Source organism: Dendrobium catenatum, unplaced genomic scaffold (assembly GCF_001605985.2).
Source record: "Dendrobium catenatum unplaced genomic scaffold, ASM160598v2 original_scaffold_247325, whole genome shotgun sequence".
NCBI lineage: Eukaryota > Viridiplantae > Streptophyta > Magnoliopsida > Asparagales > Orchidaceae > Dendrobium > Dendrobium catenatum.
This window is the reverse complement of record NW_021565731.1, coordinates 65,388-83,909: the sequence shown is the minus strand read 5'-3', so window position 1 is coordinate 83,909 and position 18,522 is coordinate 65,388. Positions and strand designations below refer to the sequence as shown.

General features: G+C 33.6%; 1 protein-coding gene across 4 annotated transcripts in view; it reads left to right on the top strand.

The window, feature by feature from the left end:
- Positions 1-11,944: 11,944 nt before the first annotated feature.
- The window catches only part of LOC110111868, a 47,518-nt gene continuing 40,940 nt past the window's right edge, over positions 11,945-18,522 (top strand). For 3 of the 4 annotated variants that reach the window (XR_003699886.1, XM_028692645.1, XM_028692643.1), the window contains exons 1-2: positions 11,970-12,326; positions 13,488-13,568. Coding sequence is in view for 3 of the 4 variants with exons in the window: in XM_028692645.1 (XP_028548478.1) it covers positions 12,162-12,326; positions 13,488-13,568 (246 nt within the window). In the remaining variant the exon portion in view is untranslated. Of the gene's footprint in view, positions 12,327-13,487; positions 13,569-18,522 lie in introns of all 4 variants that reach the window. The other variant, XM_028692644.1, reaches the window with a different exon arrangement.

The following is an 18,522-nucleotide window of genomic DNA, read 5'->3' as shown; positions in this document are numbered from 1 at the left end:
CATCTGGAACTTGTTTTAATTAGTCTCTTAACTTATGTAGGGTGGAAATGCTTGAGAGAAATGCATTTAAAATTTTAGACTCATTTTAAATTAGTTTCTAATGTGATGCAAGCTGAATGACTCAATTAAATGTATAAAATGGATTGAAGCAATTTTTAAAAAATGCTTAAAACATTTTTCACTAGAGATAGCACAACATCCCCTTAATAGATCTTTACCCTTAAAGGCCAAGTGGTATACATAACTTGCAGACGATGAGGTGCCTAATAAGGAAGAGAAAGTAATGATATACTTATGAGAACTCTCAGCTATCCAAGACTTACTTCTTAGGTAGTTAGAGTGTCTATGTTATCCAAAACTTTTATTTATGTTTTATGAAGAAAATAAATTATTATGCCCTCATGATACTCCATATATCTAAGCTAAGATAAAATCGGCACATAAATGCGAAAAAACTAAGAAAACCTGGCAAGATCCTATATGCAAGCAAAGTAAACCGAACATTAATAAATATAATTAATTCCTCAAAATAATGTCTGTATACAAATGCCCCATTTATTATAACTCAAAATTGCAGAAATTAAAAGTGGTCGGGCACCATTAACCATAAACCTTTATTCTTTCCATCGATTCATCATATTTGGATACCAAAATGGAAAAGAAAACTCTTCCCCCCGAGTGTAGGTCATTCTTGTCACTTTGGGTAGTGGAGTGATCCAAAATTGAGCTTCCAAATGGAAAAAGTCTATCCCCCTAAGGGGTATCATTTCCTCTTTGGAATTTATTTTTGGAACTGAGTATCCCAACCTAAAAGACACTTTCACAACTCTTAACTTTAAATAAATTATATTGATTCTAAAAAAAAAAATCTAGACTCTCTTATAAGGTTATCCTAAGCATTTAAATATTAAATCAATCTCAAGTAGTTATATATAATGAAATTAAATACTCAATCTAGCCATACTTGGCCATACTCTTATTTATTTAGGGGCTAAGTAAGTTGAAGAACCTATAGCAGTTACATAATTATTAAAGTTTTAGTCACACCTTTTATTGCCCGACATGAGCACGACCACCTATAAAAAACTCAGTAAACAACCAGAATGATCCTAACATAAGACTAAACTATCACCCATCACATCAATTCATAGAGTGCAGTAAAAAAAGTTAGCAAACACATCAAACAATTTTAATCACAACATGCAATAAAATCTCAGAAAACATAGCACACAATAGTAAAGTAAGCATCAGCCTAGCCTAAATTAGAGTTAGTTGCCTAGAAAACCATCTAAAGTGTGTGTGTACATTATAATGTGACTAGGGTAAATCCTAATATAGGTTGTTTATTAAAGTTTTCTAAGGTTTGAGTTTATTAAAGCTCGAAGGAAAGAATTATATTTGAAAGTAAGTATTAATATGTTAAGGCTTAACTTATGATAGGTTTAAGGGTTAATTGATTGAATTAGTTTAATTAATTAAAAATTAAAGGGTAGATAAATTTTAGTCAACTTGATTAAGGTCTGATTTAAGGGTTAAGTTAGCTTATATTTTCCACCAACCGGTTATTAGTGTTGTGCCACTAGACTCGAAGAACCAGGCCTCCTTAGGACACATAACCCCACAGGCCAAAGTAATCCATCCTAAAAACTTGATTGATGTAGTTGAATTAAGTATTTTAGTTTGATTTGAATAATTAATAATGGTTTTATTTAAAATTTTGAACTCCATTGAATTATATCATGGCATTGTGCCACGAGGCACGAGGAATCAAGCCTCCTTATGACACATAGCCCCACAGCCTGGAGTAGTTCATCCTAAAAACTTAACTTTTAGAGTGTCTATTATGTATTAAAATGTTGGTTAGGTTGTTTTATTAGTCAAATTAGAACTTCTCAAGAATTTTAGAAAAATATTGAATCTTTGGAATTATGGGAATAATTTAATTGAATTAATTATCGGTCTAAAATTAACTTTTTAAATTAAAGTTAATTTTCAAGGTATAAATTTTTTAATAAATATTAGACCTTATGATGAATAGTTAGACTATTAGTCTGCTTAATTTGAAGTTTTTACAAAGATTTATGATTTTGTGAAGTTTGGACCAAGATTTAAACTTTGGTTGACCTGAAAGTTGACTTTGACTTAATTTTGGAGGTTGGACATTTTTAGAAAATATTATATTTATATTAGAGTATAATACCTTTAAGTTAGATTAATTTAAATCTTCTAGAAGTAATTATGATTTTTTAAAGTTTTAAGTTTTTTTTTAATTTTCTAAAATTTCATAATTTAGGGGATTTTTACATTTAATCCAAATTAGCCCCAGATCTCTTGGAATCATCCCAAAAGGCCCAAAATGACCTAAGGAGATGTTTTCAAGCATTTGGACAAATTTTGGAAATTTTAAATATTTTTAATTAATTATTTAAATTAATCATCAATTTTCCTTAAAAATTAAATTAAAGAAGATTTGATGGGGCTTTTATTATTTCTAGATTAAGGGTATAATTTTGAGTATTTTGATATATTATTTATAATTTTTAGAAATTATTTAAGTTTATTACAAATTTTAAGTTCTAGACTTATTTGAAGGTTTATTTTCGGTTAATTAAATCCTTAGCTTAATAACTCTTAAAATCAACAAACGCCAAGCCTAGGATAGGTGTTGTCACTATGTTTAAGTTTATGAATCTCATCCCTATTGGATACATACCCAAACTCCTATGATTTTCCTAAAATTACTAAAACTTGGTCCTTGATTTGTTATTCTAAATTATCACTAAATTGATTGGGATCAGAATGGGAGGTCTCTAACCCTTAGCATAAACATATAACTTGCCACACTATACAATATGAATGCCCAATATACTCTATGGAGTGAGAATAATGAATTATTAAAGCTTTTAGGCCATAGGATGACCTACATGTTTTAGAATTCAACCACATAAAGGATATATTTCTACTTAGGTTGAGATTTGTTGGAGGATATAAGGAAAATCCTCAAGTAACACTCCACCCAATCTAAGGTCATGACCACAGATAATTAGAGAGTATAACATTGAAATTTCTATACCATTGGTGATCAAAATCTATTAAAGAATGCATGCTAAGAACTCAAGCATATTTGACAATGAAAGAATATCGCTCACTGATTCCATATACCCTAAGTATGTAATTATTGGATTTTAAATTAGATCGGTCATAGATTTCCAAAGATATAGGCCAAACTATGATTAAGATCCTTGAAAATTCATGAAAATCTTGAGCTTGCATCAAAAGACCATGAGAAATTTAAGGGACGTAAGGGGCAGGCCCCATAATACCACTAGAAATGTTTCGTCGGTAATCCGCTGGAAAAGCCAAAAAATTTGTGATGAATTTATTTCCGCCGAAAATTCTGCCATAAATGAGCTGTTTTCTTGTAATGTAACTAGGATGGTGAAAAGAAGTCAAGATTCTCTGCCTCACCAAGAGGGTGAATTGGACTCAAGGTTCTCTACTTATGAAAGGAGTACGGTCCTATACCGCACTGAGTTGGTGGAAGAGAGTTTGTAAGGGCTTCTCCGCCTAACTGTGGGGGATAAAGGAGAGCCACTAAAGATTTTAGTGCAATACTTAAAGTGGGTGAATCTTAGGAGTGGACTAAGGTTAGGTTGACTGAACCACTATAAATCTCTGGTGTGTTTATTCTTGGTTTTATTTTTATACATTTATTTATGTGTTAATTATATGGTTGAAAATCTCTAATTTTTTGTTATTGTAAAATTACTTTGCTTTTGCATCGAGAGATAAAACTATCAGTTTTCAGATGCTAAAAAAGATTTAAAAGGGGGAATTTATCTTTTTATTTAAATAATTTTTTAAATCACCAATTCACACCCACTCTTGATTAGCCTTGGGACTAATTCTATAAGGTCTAATAACCTTCACAAACTTTCACAAGTGGCTTAGGCCGTTAGAACACAGAGGAAAAGGCTGGGATGATCCTTGTGCCATTGGACTGCTCGGTATGGGAGGGGAACCACTCTTGCCATTTCAGGCTAAACCAGGCCTTGAATTGGTTAGAGATTCCTTAGGAAAGCTGTAGTTCTCTAAAAGAATGATCCCAACATCCAAGACCAGAGAAAGAGGTTAGCTAGAGCATTTAATATTTGGAAGGGTTTGAGCTAGGGTTGACTAATTTGACCAGTCAAAAGGTTAAAGGTTAATGAGATGGAGAGGGGAGAATAACAACTTGCTAGTTAAATGCATTCTGAGATCTTGAAGCAACATGTTTGGGACTTATATGCAAAGGTTGATCAAGGAAGTATTTTCTCAAACTTAGCTTGACTAGTTAACTAATCAAATTCTTGGGGTTAATTAGGTTGAAGTTTGAAGAGATGTATGCAACTATCTAAGTGAATTAGGAGAAGTGTGGGGCTATATGTAGAGGTTCAATTGAGTGTTTAAGTATATGGAAAATTTTGACCAAGTTTCTAAGTTAACTTTAGTCAAACTTTAGGATATTCATCTTGCATTGAAGTTGAAAACATTTAAACCTTGGGATGGAATTAGATTAAAGGTTCGGTGGGTTGATTTTTCCAACTAGAAGGATTTAACCCAATTATGCTAGGTTTTGACCAAACTTAGCCTCAGTTGACCTGGACAACTTTTAATTGTGTCAACATGTCTAGTCAATCCAAAACCACTGAGAAGATAATCAAAGTGTTTTTGATGAGTTTGAGATTGATTTGGTGTTTGATTGAGTGATCATGGGACTCATAGTTGATTTGAGAAACCAAGGCCGACTTGGTCAACTAGGTTGACCCAAGGATAGGAGTTGGGCTCATTAGGTTTGGTTTGATGTATGGAGACCAGTGGACGTGGTTCTATGGCATGGTTTGGTCATTTGGTCCAAAATGGCTATTACCTTTAAATAAATTATTCTTACCAATGAAAATAAAATGAATGATTGAGGTTCATTGAATATAATTTGAAAGTCAACTGAAGGTTTGGATTGAGGGTCTATAACCAAAAGCTAGATTGGTATTGATTAGGATATATGTGATTGACAAGTTGGTGATTATCAACCATTAGATCGCCAAGCACGAGTTTAGGTAGGTCGTGATGACCCCATGCAAAAATAAGGTCAACAACTATTTAGTTGCTAGTCAAATTCATAAATATAAAATTGAAAATTTAAATAAAAAGTTGGAATTAAAAACTAATTATATTACCTTTAAAGAAATTTGATGAGATTATGAGGATTGATTGACTGAGTAAATATGGAGCTTAAATAGATTATAGTAAGAAGTGGGTTATATTGTGTGATAATGGAGAGGTGTTTTATTTTCAACATGTTAGAAGTGCCATATCTTCCCTTATATAAGTATTATAAGTTGATAAATCCTCATGATAGGAAAAGTATGCCTTTTCTGGCTTATTTGAAGGATTTAAGTAAATATAATATAACTATTGAGTATATCTCAATCATGAGAGAGTTCCATGTTGTTTTCATTGAAGAGTTGGCTAGTTTCCTCCATGAGGAGAGGTCAAATTCTATATTGAGGTGGTACATGTGATGCCCTAGTAGAACATACTCCCTAAATAATGGAATAAAAGGGATTGCAAGAACTATTAAATAGAGGATTTATTAGACCAATTGGATCTTTGTAGGGCACTCTTGCATTACTTGTAAAGAAGACGGATGGATTCCCTAAGAATGCATATTGATTTTAAAGAACTAAATAAGATATATGTTAAGAACATGTATCCATTGCCCATGATTAATAATTTATTAAATAAATTGGAGGTGCAATTATGTTCATGAAGATTAATTTGAGATCTAGATATCATTAATTATGGTTTAGAGCTAAAGAGGTGATTAAGCTAACTTTTAGCACTATATAAGAAACATGAATTTCTAGTGATACCGTTCAAAGTGATGAATGAACAATAATATGCATAAATTTAATGAACAAGGAATTCAGAGAGTATCTTGATCAATTTATTATTATATTCAATGATGACATTTCATTATTTTTAAGAACTAAAGAAGATCAAATAAATTCATCTGCAATTGACTTTAGAGTTTGTAAAACAACATAGAGTGTATGCTTAATTCTCGAAGTGTGAGTTTTGACTGAGGTTTATAACATTACTAAGACATTTGTAAGCACGGAAGGAATCTTTGTAGATGCCTAAAAACTAAAAGCTGTGGTGGATTAGTTAATGCCAACATTAATGATAGAGGTTTATAGTTTTCTGAATATGTCAGGTTATTATATAAAGTTTGCCAAGGGATTTTCATAGCTTGTGGTCCATTATTTGCCTAGACTAATGTAGAAGGTCATATAATTTTATTGGACACTAGAATGTGAAGCTAAATTTTAAAAGCAAGAGTGTTTTGTGTCAGCTCTTATACTGGCTATATTTTTCAAGAATTTAAGGTTTTTAAGTGTATAGTGATACTTCCTTGAAAGGTTTGGAATGTGTGCTGTAATAAAATAGAAAGGTCATTACTTATGACTCTAGGAGGCAGTTGGAGCCTCATAAGAAGAATTGTCCAACTAGTGAACTAGAATTTGTAATGATTGTGCTAGCTTAAAGATTTGGAAACATTATTTATATGGTTTAAGGTGTAAGATTTATACGGATCATCATAGATAGAAGTATATCTTCACTTAGAAGGAGCTGAATTTAAGATAGATGAAACGGTTGGAATTGATCAAGGATTATAATATGGATATCATTTATCAGCCTAACAAGGTGAATATTATTGCTGATGCTATGAGTAGAAAGTTTGTAGAAATGGTAGCCAATCTAATTACCACTAAGCAAGTTTTGATATGGAAATTAGAGAAATTGGAATTGGAAGCGCGCTATATGCCCATATAAAGTGAAGGTTGGAGTTATCTTTAATATGAATGTTCATCTTTCATTATAAGAATTAAACAAGAAGGCCTAAAAGAAAGATCAGGAATATGTAAAATCAGTAGATAAAATTCAACCCTTGAAGGAGGCTTAAGTTGCAAATTAATGATAATGGTTGTGTTTTATGGTAGTAGATTATGGATCCATGTTAGTAAATGATGTAATCTTGGAGCCTGAGCTTTTGTTTTAATGATAACAAATATTATTAGACTTTATCTAGTTTCTCATATTTGTTATTATTGCATATCTTTTCTATGTGGACTAACAATATACACCATGCACCGCTAAAAGGATAAGGGCTCAAAATTTGGTAGCATAGGATTGATTTTTATGAAAGTATATATTTTTACCTTTCTTGAGTCAATGCATTATAAAAGATGTATGTTAGCTTAGCAACTATGCACATACACAAGGGGAATGAAATTAAATATTTTAATTTTTTTTAAGATCATACTGGATGATCTAGATCGTACTGTAAGATATGTATAATAACAAAATAATTAAAATATTTATGATCTAGATCGTACTGTAAGATTTGTATAATAACAAAATAATTAAAATATTTAATTAATTGAGAAATGAACTAGAAAAAATATAACTAATTGTGTTGTACGTCCACTTAATCGTACAAAACAATCATACATTTTAAGAAACCCAACCATTAATTAAATTATGCAGTAATTTAAATTTTAAAATTTAATATATTAGTACTATATTAACATGATTATACCATACGAAGCTTAAAGTATTGTCTAATTAAATCCCTATGATTAATTAATCAAATTGTATTAATTAAGGTTTAGATTGTACTATACAAACTTCATTATACTTGATGATCAACAGAGATGATATTTGTTATCCTAGGGTTCATCTAGTATGAATCATGATTCAATTGAACTAACTGTACTGTATAACTATTCATTCATACAGTACGATCAATAGAGATTATACTACTATTCATCATACAATATTAATAGGTTAGAATTAAATTGGATGTATTGTATTAACTAGTAATCATACAGTACTAATAAGTCAAAATTAAACTAATCATACTATATAATCTTCGAATTGCATTGTACGAATAGAGATGGCTGAATTGAATAATTAGAGTTTTTAAGCATTGTATTTTAACTTTCATAATAGACTTTGAGAGAGTCTTTTGGCAGTCATTAGGTCATGTCTTCTTTTATAAAGCATTGAAGAGAGAGCCATGAGCTTTGGGAGAGAAGGAGAAGTTCCTTATGGGTTTAATAGAGTATGAGAGCGAGTTTCACACAATTGCTCTGGTGAACTTGCACCTGAGTCCTTCTTGTGTTAAGGGATGTCTTAAGGGAAGCTTTAGGATTTAGCTACTCTTATGTATTGGGTTATTGAAAGGGATTTGGCTACTTTATCACACAGAATGGTGAGAGGGATTTGACTACTCCACGGCACCATTGGTGAAAGAGATACAACTACTCCACTGCACTAGGTTGGTGAAAGAAATTCAACAACTCCATCACATCGGGCTGGTGAAAAGGATTTAATTACCCCGCCACACCATTGGTGAAATAAATTTGGCTACTCCATCGCATGTTGGTGAAAGGGATTCAGCTGCTCCACCGCACTGAGTTGGTGGAAGAAATTTTGTAAGGGCTTCTCTATCTTTCTCTAAGAAAAAAGGAGATACACTAAATGTTTAGTGCAATGCTCGGAGAGGAGGACTCCGGATAGTGAACATAGGATAATTTTGATCGAACCACTAACTTTATGGAGTGCTCGCTCATATTTTTATATCGCACTTTAATTTCTTGCAGTTTTACTTTGTTGTATTTAATTTCTTGCAAATCCATGTTGAAAACTCTGAGATTATTTTGGATTTGATTATTGTTAAACATTTAAAAACAAATATACAAAATAAAAAATAAAAAAATGAAAAAAATAAGAAAAATATTTTCAAACTTATTCTTTTATAAAATAAAAAAACTAACATTTGATTTTTTTTCTACAATTAGCTTATACATTACAAGATCTTATTATGAACCTAAGTTTTGAGTTTGGCTGTAATTTCAAAAAAAGATTTTTGAAAAAGAAAATTTTTAAAACACTAGTTCACCCCCCTCTTGGCGTGTCATTGTAGATAAAGTGGTCTAACAACCACAAATTGGACTTTTAGTGGAGAATTAAGGATGTATATTTTATATGCAAACCATTATTCTAGATACGCCATCCATCCAAGCAATAGTAAGATGTATCTTAACTTGAAGCCATTGTTCTAGTCACTTGGATTAAAGTAGGATGAGGCGAAACTTATTTATAAGTTTGAGACATGCCAAATGGCAAAGGTTAAGCATCAGAGGCTAAGTTATTTATTGTAGCCTTTGTCTATTCCTAAGTGAAAATAGGAAGAAATTACTATAGATTTTGTTATGGATTTCTTAGGTCTAGGCAAGGTTTTAATGTTGTAGGGGTTATTATAGACCAGTTGATCAAGTTAGTTCATTTTTTGCCTATGAGATAAACTGATTCTATGGACTGGCTTAGTTGTATGTGAAGAAAATTGTCAAACTATATGGAATACCTAAGGTCATTGTTTTTTACTTAGATAATATATTTACCTCCAAATATGGAAGGAAATTCAAGAAGATTTGAAGATAGAGTTAAGTGTTAGTACGGTTTTTCATCCTTAGATGGACATTCTAAGAGGGTAAGAGGGTCATTCAAATGTTATAAGATAAGTTAAGATCATGTGTGCTAGATTTTGGAGAAAGCTGAGATGATCATGCATTGATTGAGTTTGCTTATAATAATATTTTCCAACAAGCATTGGCTTTGAATGGAAAAAGGTACAAAACTCCTTTGGCTTAGATAGAAGCGGGAGAAAGAAGGTAAATGGAATTTGAGCTGGTAGATAGTGTTATAGAGAATATGAGGTTAATCAAGAGAAGCTTAGAAGAAATAAAAGAAGTATTATGATCTAAAATATAGATCTGTGAAATTTTAAGTTGGTGATTTTATTTTTCTAGTGGTCATTCTAATGAAAGGAGTAAGTAGATTTGGAAAGGACAGTAAGTTAAGTCCAAAATACATCGACCTTTTTATAGTTATTGAAAGATTTGGAAAGTCTGCATATAAATTGCCATTGCCCAATCATATGATAAACATTCATATTGTATTCCATGTATCTTTATTAAGTAAGTGTGTTTTATTATTTGGAATAGTGGATCTCTAAAGGTTAAATTGAAGTTTAGCCTAATCTGACCTATAAGGCGGAACGAGTGTATCTAGCTTATAATGTGAAGCACCCATGGAACAAGTAAATACTTATGGTCAATGTTTAGTGGGAGAATAGATCTGAAAAAGACTCGGAGAAAGAAGAGAAAATGATACGGTTATATGTAGACCTATTATAAGTATTAATTAATATGAATGTCCAGGATGATTTTTTCTATAAAGAGGGGAGAATGTAACACTTGTTGCCACATTAACTGATAAGATTTTGTATTAACACTTACAAAAATATATGACTTAATTTTTGAAATATTTAATATAATATAACATGTGAAATTATTTATAGCTAATTATTGTTTAAATATATCTCTTTCTTGCTTGCTAGATTGCTTTGATGTCTCTCATTCACATATCAATTATATTAAGAATAAAATAAATTCTTTCTAAACAAATCATCTTTATGTAATTTAATTCTACTGCTTTGTTGCCTGTTAAGTCGAATAATGGTTTTAGTCCTGTTGATGAGGTTGATGAGGCTGTTGTTGATGTGTCCTCTGTTAAACTTTGTGAAGCTGATGTTGTTGGGGTTTTATCTTCTTTAGTGTTTCCTCGGGCTTATAGTAGTGATGATGGTAATCATGGTTGTGCTTTAAATTCTGCTCCCTTGGTTTCGGTGGTGGCTGTCCCGGCCGTTTTGGCTGGTTATTCTAAGACTCTTGAGGTGGTGGTTGACCCGATTGGGTCTGGTAATGATTGTGGTAATTTGGGTGGGGTTGGGTGTGCGGGATCTGCTGTTTCAAAGGCTTGTACACCCTCCATTTTCAACCCCTGTGAATGCCGGTTTAGTTTCTAGTTCGTTTGTGGATGTGCTAGTTAATCTAATTGACCCTCCAGCCTTGGTTTATCATGTGGGGGATAATTATGGGTTGGATCTTCGAGTGCATCATGATTGGCTTCATGGGGCTGATTCTGATTCAGGTTCCTCTTTTGAGACTGTTGGGGATGAGGATCCAGGGAATTCTTTTGCTCTGCTGCGGAACACTCCGATTGTTTCTGTTGCTTCTCGTGGAAGGGCTCGTGGCAGGGGCCGACGTGGAAGATGATTAGTTAAGGTTGATAGTCCCTGCTACTTTATGTTGGTTCTTTTGGTTTTCTCCTAATTTTATTGTTTATTGGCCGGGCTATGATGTGGCTGGGGCTCGTTTCTCAGTTGGCATGTTTCATGGCAACCTTTGGTGGAGATCCTTTGCTCGGTTGGGTTGGCTGCTTCGCGTTATTTCTTCACCAAGTTGGACGGTTTGAGCTTAGCTTTTGGGAAGCTGGTAGTCTCAGCCGAATACTGAGCCATCGGGATTGAATTTCCTATGTATTCTGTTTTGCTTCCTAGGGGTTTTTTATTTCTTTGCTCATGTACTCTTTTCTGGTATTAATATATGGTGTTTTTTAAAAAAATCATCTTTATGTAATTTTTCAATAAGATCCTGTTGTCAAATTCTGACTGCCTTTCAATGTTAGTCCACATGACTTCCTCATTAGTTCTTTATGTTGGAGGATTTTGTCAACATTAACATGCCAATAAAGACGATCCTCTTTTTGCATTGAGATAATTATGACTTTTTTTTCTTTTATCCTTAAGTTTTTTTGGGAAATAAGAGAAATAGCATGTAATAAAGAAGTGATTTTTTTTTATTGGGACTTTGATTATTAATTAAAAAATCTTGAATTTAAAATTTAGATATTTAATATATGTGAATTTATTTTAATGGCCAAAATATACTTAAAAAATAAAATAAAATGAAAAGAAAACTTCAAACGTTTAATCTAGAAATAGGTGAACTGTGTGTTTGCGTGTCTATGGGTTGCTTGTTCGTTCCCCAATATTTCTGATCTCCGTTTCCATCGCTCTGGCCGCGCGCGCGTAAAAGGCCGATCGAGCAAAGATTTTTTGTGAGGTGAGCCTTGAAATTTTATTGATCTAAATCAAGCAAAATTGGGGAGTTTTAGTTGATTCGGCCGGTGCTTTAACGAAGAGGGAATAGATGGAAATAGAGATGGATCCGAGAGTGAAGCTACTGCCCTTCAAAGTCAAGGCAATGTCGAGGGAGTCCCCGGCCGCGAAGGGTGCAAACGTCCTTGACCCCGATTTACGCACGCATTGGTCCACTGGAACCAACACCAAGGAGTGGATCCTCCTGGAGCTTGAAGTAAGCTCTTCTTCATCTTTATTGCGTTTTTATCTTCTTCTCAATGACGCGTTGCAGATTTAAAAAGCTGCAGTTTCGCCGAGCTTTTGTATAAAGCGATAATTGGAAGGGCTAGAATTCGCTTTCTCTGCTCAGTGGACCGAGCTGAAATGAGTAATAACGATTACATTGAAAGTCATATTCTTATTTGTGAATTCCCTTGAGGCTTGGATCCTTCTAAGATGAAGATATTGATGATTAGCATTAATTTGAACGATCAGAGTGATAGAGAAGTCTAACAAGAAGGGAAATTAGGGTTATGAAGGAATAAGAGATTCTCCCTGTTAATCAGGAAATAGATTTCTGAATGCAGCTTTCCTCTTTAGGTTTACGGTATTTATTTTGTATAGTTTTTTCTTTATTTCTTTCTCTTTTTCTTTCTTCTTGATGTGTTCTTTGATGGATTTTACAAATAAGGTTTTGGGTTGCCTATAGATAAATTTGGATTCAACAATTGTGGAACTTAATCTTTTTGTATCCCATCCCACCTCATTCTTACCAAGGCTCTTTTTATAGAATATTACTTGGATTAAAGCCACAAATAGCTTAATTTACTTCTACTGTCTTCACTCCTTCCTCTTTCTCCTCCACTTCCTCCTCTCTTTCTCTCTTTATTTATCCATCTCTGGTGAATCACTTCTTTTTTTTCTAACACCAACCTCAGGCATACTTTGTCTTTCCGATTGTAGGAAATGCTGCCATGCTTTATGACAGTTATGGAAATTTGGGAATTTTTGGAGACTGTTAATTGTTTTAACTTTACCCTTGCAATGAGCTATAAGTAACACATCACAATTGGGACACATTTGGGTAGAATATGAAGTGGTTGTAATACAAGGTACCGTTAGGGTACTGACTTTATTCTATTAGTGCAAGAATTTCACGCTACTGTGGTTCCACTGCTTGAGCTAAGGGTCTGCAACTAGCTTATTGATTTTTTTTAAAACTCATTCCAATAGAAATAAATGAGATTTTTCTTTGTTTAATTAGAACTCCCATAAAGCTACATTGCTGCTTGTCTCCCTGACCCATTAAATTTCTCTACTTGAAATGATCTCTTCATCTTTTATCTTTTACAAAATTTTAATTATCAAACTGTTCTGTTGCTCCTTTTACTTGCAGGAATCTTGCCTCTTGTCAAATGTACGGATCTACAATAAATCAGTTCTTGAATGGGAAATAACAGTTGGGTTGCGGTACAAGGTGAGTGAAGCAGTCTGTTATTTATATATGCCCCTTGAACCACTTTTTCATTTATTTTGCACTTATTTATAATCTCTTCTGCTATGTTGAAAATGTCCCATGTATAACAATGGATAATAACATTTCTTTAAAATTTTGCTATAAAAAGAGCGTGATTCCTCAATGCTTTGTTTCATGTAAAATGAGTTTGAATGTTGGCACAGAATTTCTTAACCCAAACATGGAGACCTGCTTCTTAAAATTGTATAAAGTTATTGTGCGCTACTAGGTGCCCTTTATATCATATCAATAATGCATGTATAAGGTTCCAACCATGCTAAGAATGGTGTTTATGGGGCCTTGGATATGTGCAAAGAAACAAACTTACAATTTACATAAACTATATATACAACTGTGTTCATGACGTTGGCGGGGCACATGGGCTCCAGGTGCTTAGGCAAGTGAGAGAGGAGTTGCTTGCGCTAACTTTAAATGTTCTAGTAGAAGAGGAGTTGTGAACTTGCTATCGTCAATGAATCTCACCTCTAAAACTCCTCGAAGACTGCTAGCCAGTAGGAATCAAACCCAAGGATGATATCGGGAAGTCAATTTGTTTGTCTTCAATGAAGCGATGACCAACTTAAGTGTTTTGATTAGCAGGCGGCCTCAATGAGCTAGAGCATGGCAAAGAAACAATCAATCACAGTGATTGGGTGTCTATGGAGGTTGAAGATGATGAATGCAGGGATAAGGCAGTCTTTTAGACGAATTAAGCTCAAAAGCTGGTGAGGGTGCAGTTGTGGAGAGCAATTCTTGAGCTTGCATTTGGGAATAGTTCTCATAAGGATTATGGAATTGGGAATGACATGCAAAATTGCACTTTGGTGAGGTGTGATCATGTGGCATAAGGAGGAAGATAATGTATGGAATTGGTGCTCATTGAGGGCACAGGTCATTATCCCCTGAGAAGGTGTATGCATTGACTTTAAAGTAACACAACTAATAGAAGCTAGGGCTATTGTGAGAGTTTGCATAGGTGATAGCGGCATCATGTGGATGGAGGGAGATTAGCATTGCCCGTGTGTGTAAGAAGAGGGATTTTAATAGGGCTTGTTCTGTGTGTGGTGATAATGCTAGAAGCTAGAATGAGCGCTAAAACGAGTGGTTTTTGTTGTGTTGCTTCTTTCTTCTAAAAGTGAGATGTGGATGCTAGCTTTGTGTAGTTAGAGGTGTCGAAATGCAATGCTTGAGGAAGATATGGCTGTTGACCCATTCACTAAAAATGCACGAAAACAACGAAATCAATAACTCAAGTGACGGTCGGCAGGCGTGACCCATCAATGAAATTGTCAAATGACCTCCAATCTCCAAATGGACCGCGCTGTTACAATCAAAACATTGAATTTATCTAAGAAAAACTATCTCACAATCGAATCTAGTGAGAACGATCAAAATTGGAGACCGACACCAAAAAATTATGTGTGATGCTACTTAAACTACGTTCGATCGCAAAACGGACTTTGCCGTTTCATTTGGAATGTCTTCATACAAATAAATAACTGTAATATCACTCAACAACATTCACATGGGAAGATTGGCATGAATTTCGAGGCGACGGCGAATGCGAATTGAGGCACGAAGAATTCTCATTTTTATTTTTATTATTTCTATTATTATTATTATTATTATTATTATTATTATTATTATTATTAAGTAATAAAATTAAAATAAAAGAGGTACATCACGTACCTGTTTGGCTCCAACACCGACGCCATCCACAACCTGCTCAAATCCCGCTCTTGCTTAATATGATAACGCTCGACCTCGTTGTTGAAAGGGAAATCAAACGAGACATTGAGTTCTTCCATGCTTAGTGGATAATCACACCTGAAAACATAGCAATTTTTTTACATATACATATATTCAACTATATTTACTTTCAAATTCATTTTTTTTCCTTTACATATGCATTTATATTCATACTATCATGCTATTTAATACACATTTTTTCTATTATATTCATTTAAATGCCAAAAGTTCATCATCACATAACTAACATCGTATTACACATAATAACATCAAAATATATGTAAAACAGTTATATAAACATTACCTTTTGAATTTAAATAGAAATACAACAATAAAATTACTATATACAGTAAAATATTCACTTTTATTTGTTTTGCGGTTGTTCAATTCCTTTCCAAATATTCAATTCTCAATACTAGACTTCCAATGCTTGTCTCTAACAATTATGAAATCTTCCAAAATTTCATCATTTAGCACTTGATAACTTTGTAATTCCTAAACAATTCCAAAATAAATCATTAAATTGATTTGACTAACATCTTTAAGGATAATTTCGAATACATCTTTTATTAGAGCATTAAATGGCTCTAATTCATCCCAAAATTTCTTTTAAATCAAAATAATTTACCTCACCAAAACTTCTCTTTCTTTCTTGAAATTTCTCCTTCCTCCACTGTCGAACAAAAATTTCTATCACTTGGATTCTTTCAAAATAAAAATCAAATTTTTTTTCTTATTATTACATCAATTAGAGAAACGAGAAATGAAACTATATAACATCAAACTAAATCACTTAATGTTCCGTAAGAAGAATTCCAAACCCTAAATTCTTCTCTCTTTTCCATATTTTCTTCCCTTACCTTTAATTGAACATTCATCCTTGCTTAGATTAGAAATCACGTAATGATTTGCACAGAAATAATAAAAAAAATCGACGAACTTACCTTCATCTTTTTTTTCTTCCTCCTCTCTACTCCTTTTCTCTCGGTTTGTTTCTTTAAGGATAACAACATAAAAGAAACGAGTGAAACGAAGATATGACTCATGTGGAGTCATTTGATTTCATTCCCGAACTCAAATCTTCGCTCGGAATAAAAAATCAGCCCTTCCAGCTTCGCCTACGCTTGGGTGCGATTCGCCTGGGTTGCGGCTCTGTTCGGTTCCCCCTCCTATTTCACCCACTTGTTAATAAATATCCAACTCAGATGAGACGGATAGGTTCGGTTCTTAGAACAACCTACCTCACCCTATTCCACTCAAGATCCCATATAAAGTTCACACTTTTCACTCTAGTCCACCTAAAAATTCCCCTCACATAATTCCTCCATTACAACATCCACCCAAACTTCTCCAACAAAGAGCCATCCCTCTCTACATATATATATATAAAGAAAGAAGAAAAAAAAAATAAGATAAGAATAAATCAATCAATAAAAAGAAGCGAGGAAGAAAGGACAAAAAAAGAGGGGAGAGAAAAAAAGAAAAACAAAATTGTTGTGCATTCACATTGTCGTCGTCGCCCTGACACATCGCCGTTGATCACCTCGCGAAGGTATAACTGTTCTCTCAAACTTAAAAAATCTCCAAATCTTGCTTTCAATGCTCGTGATGCGCCTGGAGACCTATACATGTTTTTCTTAGCATGGTGGGAAGACACTTGGTGCGACGCTTGTGGCAAGGCGGGTAGGCTCTGTTACGCTTTTCGTAGCGTGGTGGGAACACTCCTAAGTGCTCGTGCACTTGCTTCTATGGTTATGGGGAAAATTATAAATTCTTCACACATGTACCTCGAAGACCAATACACACTTTTCATAGCGTGGTGGGATAAAAAACTAAGCCACAGTGTTGCTTGACACTTACCATACATGCTTTTCGTAGCATGGTGGGAAGGACCAGCTTTTGCAAATTCTCCTAAACAGGGGAGATGTCAGGAAGCTGCTGAATCTTTTAACAAACAGAGGATCTGACTTAAACAAAACGCATTAAACAAAACTTAAGATAATAAATAGGGAACCAAACTCTAAACTAATAAATGTATTATGAAATTGAAAATACAAATGATAAATAACGGTTTAAAGCACTTAAAACGAACATAAATGAACAAGCACGAAACTTGTGATGGACGAAATTCCAAACACTGCTTGCGAGCAAGCAAAGATCAAATGAAAAATGTCATGACCTAATCACAAGCAATAACTTTAAATTTATAATGGATATTAAGGAATTATCATGTTGAATGAAACTTAAGCATCAATAAGCAAATGCATTGTATAAATCGCAAGCTACTTTCAAGGACAGTGAAGGGTTTGTGATTTTCAACATGATTTTCCCTGAAGCAATAAAGTTGAAGGGAATGATTAATATGATTGCAAGCAAGCATGTAAAGTTCTTGACACATATGATAATAGTCGATGTATAACATCCACCTCAATCATGCAAGCAAATACATCTGTCTCTACAAGCAGAGGGCTTTGACATGTAGTGAACATAATGATTTGATGCATTCGATCTTTTCAAAACTAATGAAGTATGTGTGCAGTCAATATCATTCAACTCCAAGTAAGCATGCCTACCCATTGGCAAACAATAAAATTCCTTACAAACGTACAAAGTGCAGCATGCAACAAAAGTAAGCACCTATGAGAAATGAGAGCTGATATGTAATAAATGCGAGAACTCCTTCACACGAACACGACATGCTATCTACAAACAAAGGCGATGAACTTTTAGTGAATGCGAACATCAACATATATTATGCATACAACAACTTGCCTATTAGCAGTGCTAGTAGAATAACAGGTGATGCAACAACTTGCTTACAAGAAATTGTAAGAAACTCACTATACACAACGGTCTGTTTACAAGCAACTATATGAAACATGTGAGTGCTCATGAGTGATAATGAAAAACATACAATAAACATAACAACATGCCAATCAGCTTATTTTGGGAAATCAAAGAAGAATGCAGCTCACCTAGCAGTCTACATTAACATACAGATGAACGCATCAACTTGCCTGCAAATAGTGTTCATAAAATCAGCATTGCACAATTGCCCACATATGGATGATAATAAGTAGCATGCAACCAATGTGACGGGTCTCTTGCAAGCATGAACAAGAATGTTGCAATGAGCATGATATACTGTTTAATGCAAAAAGCAACA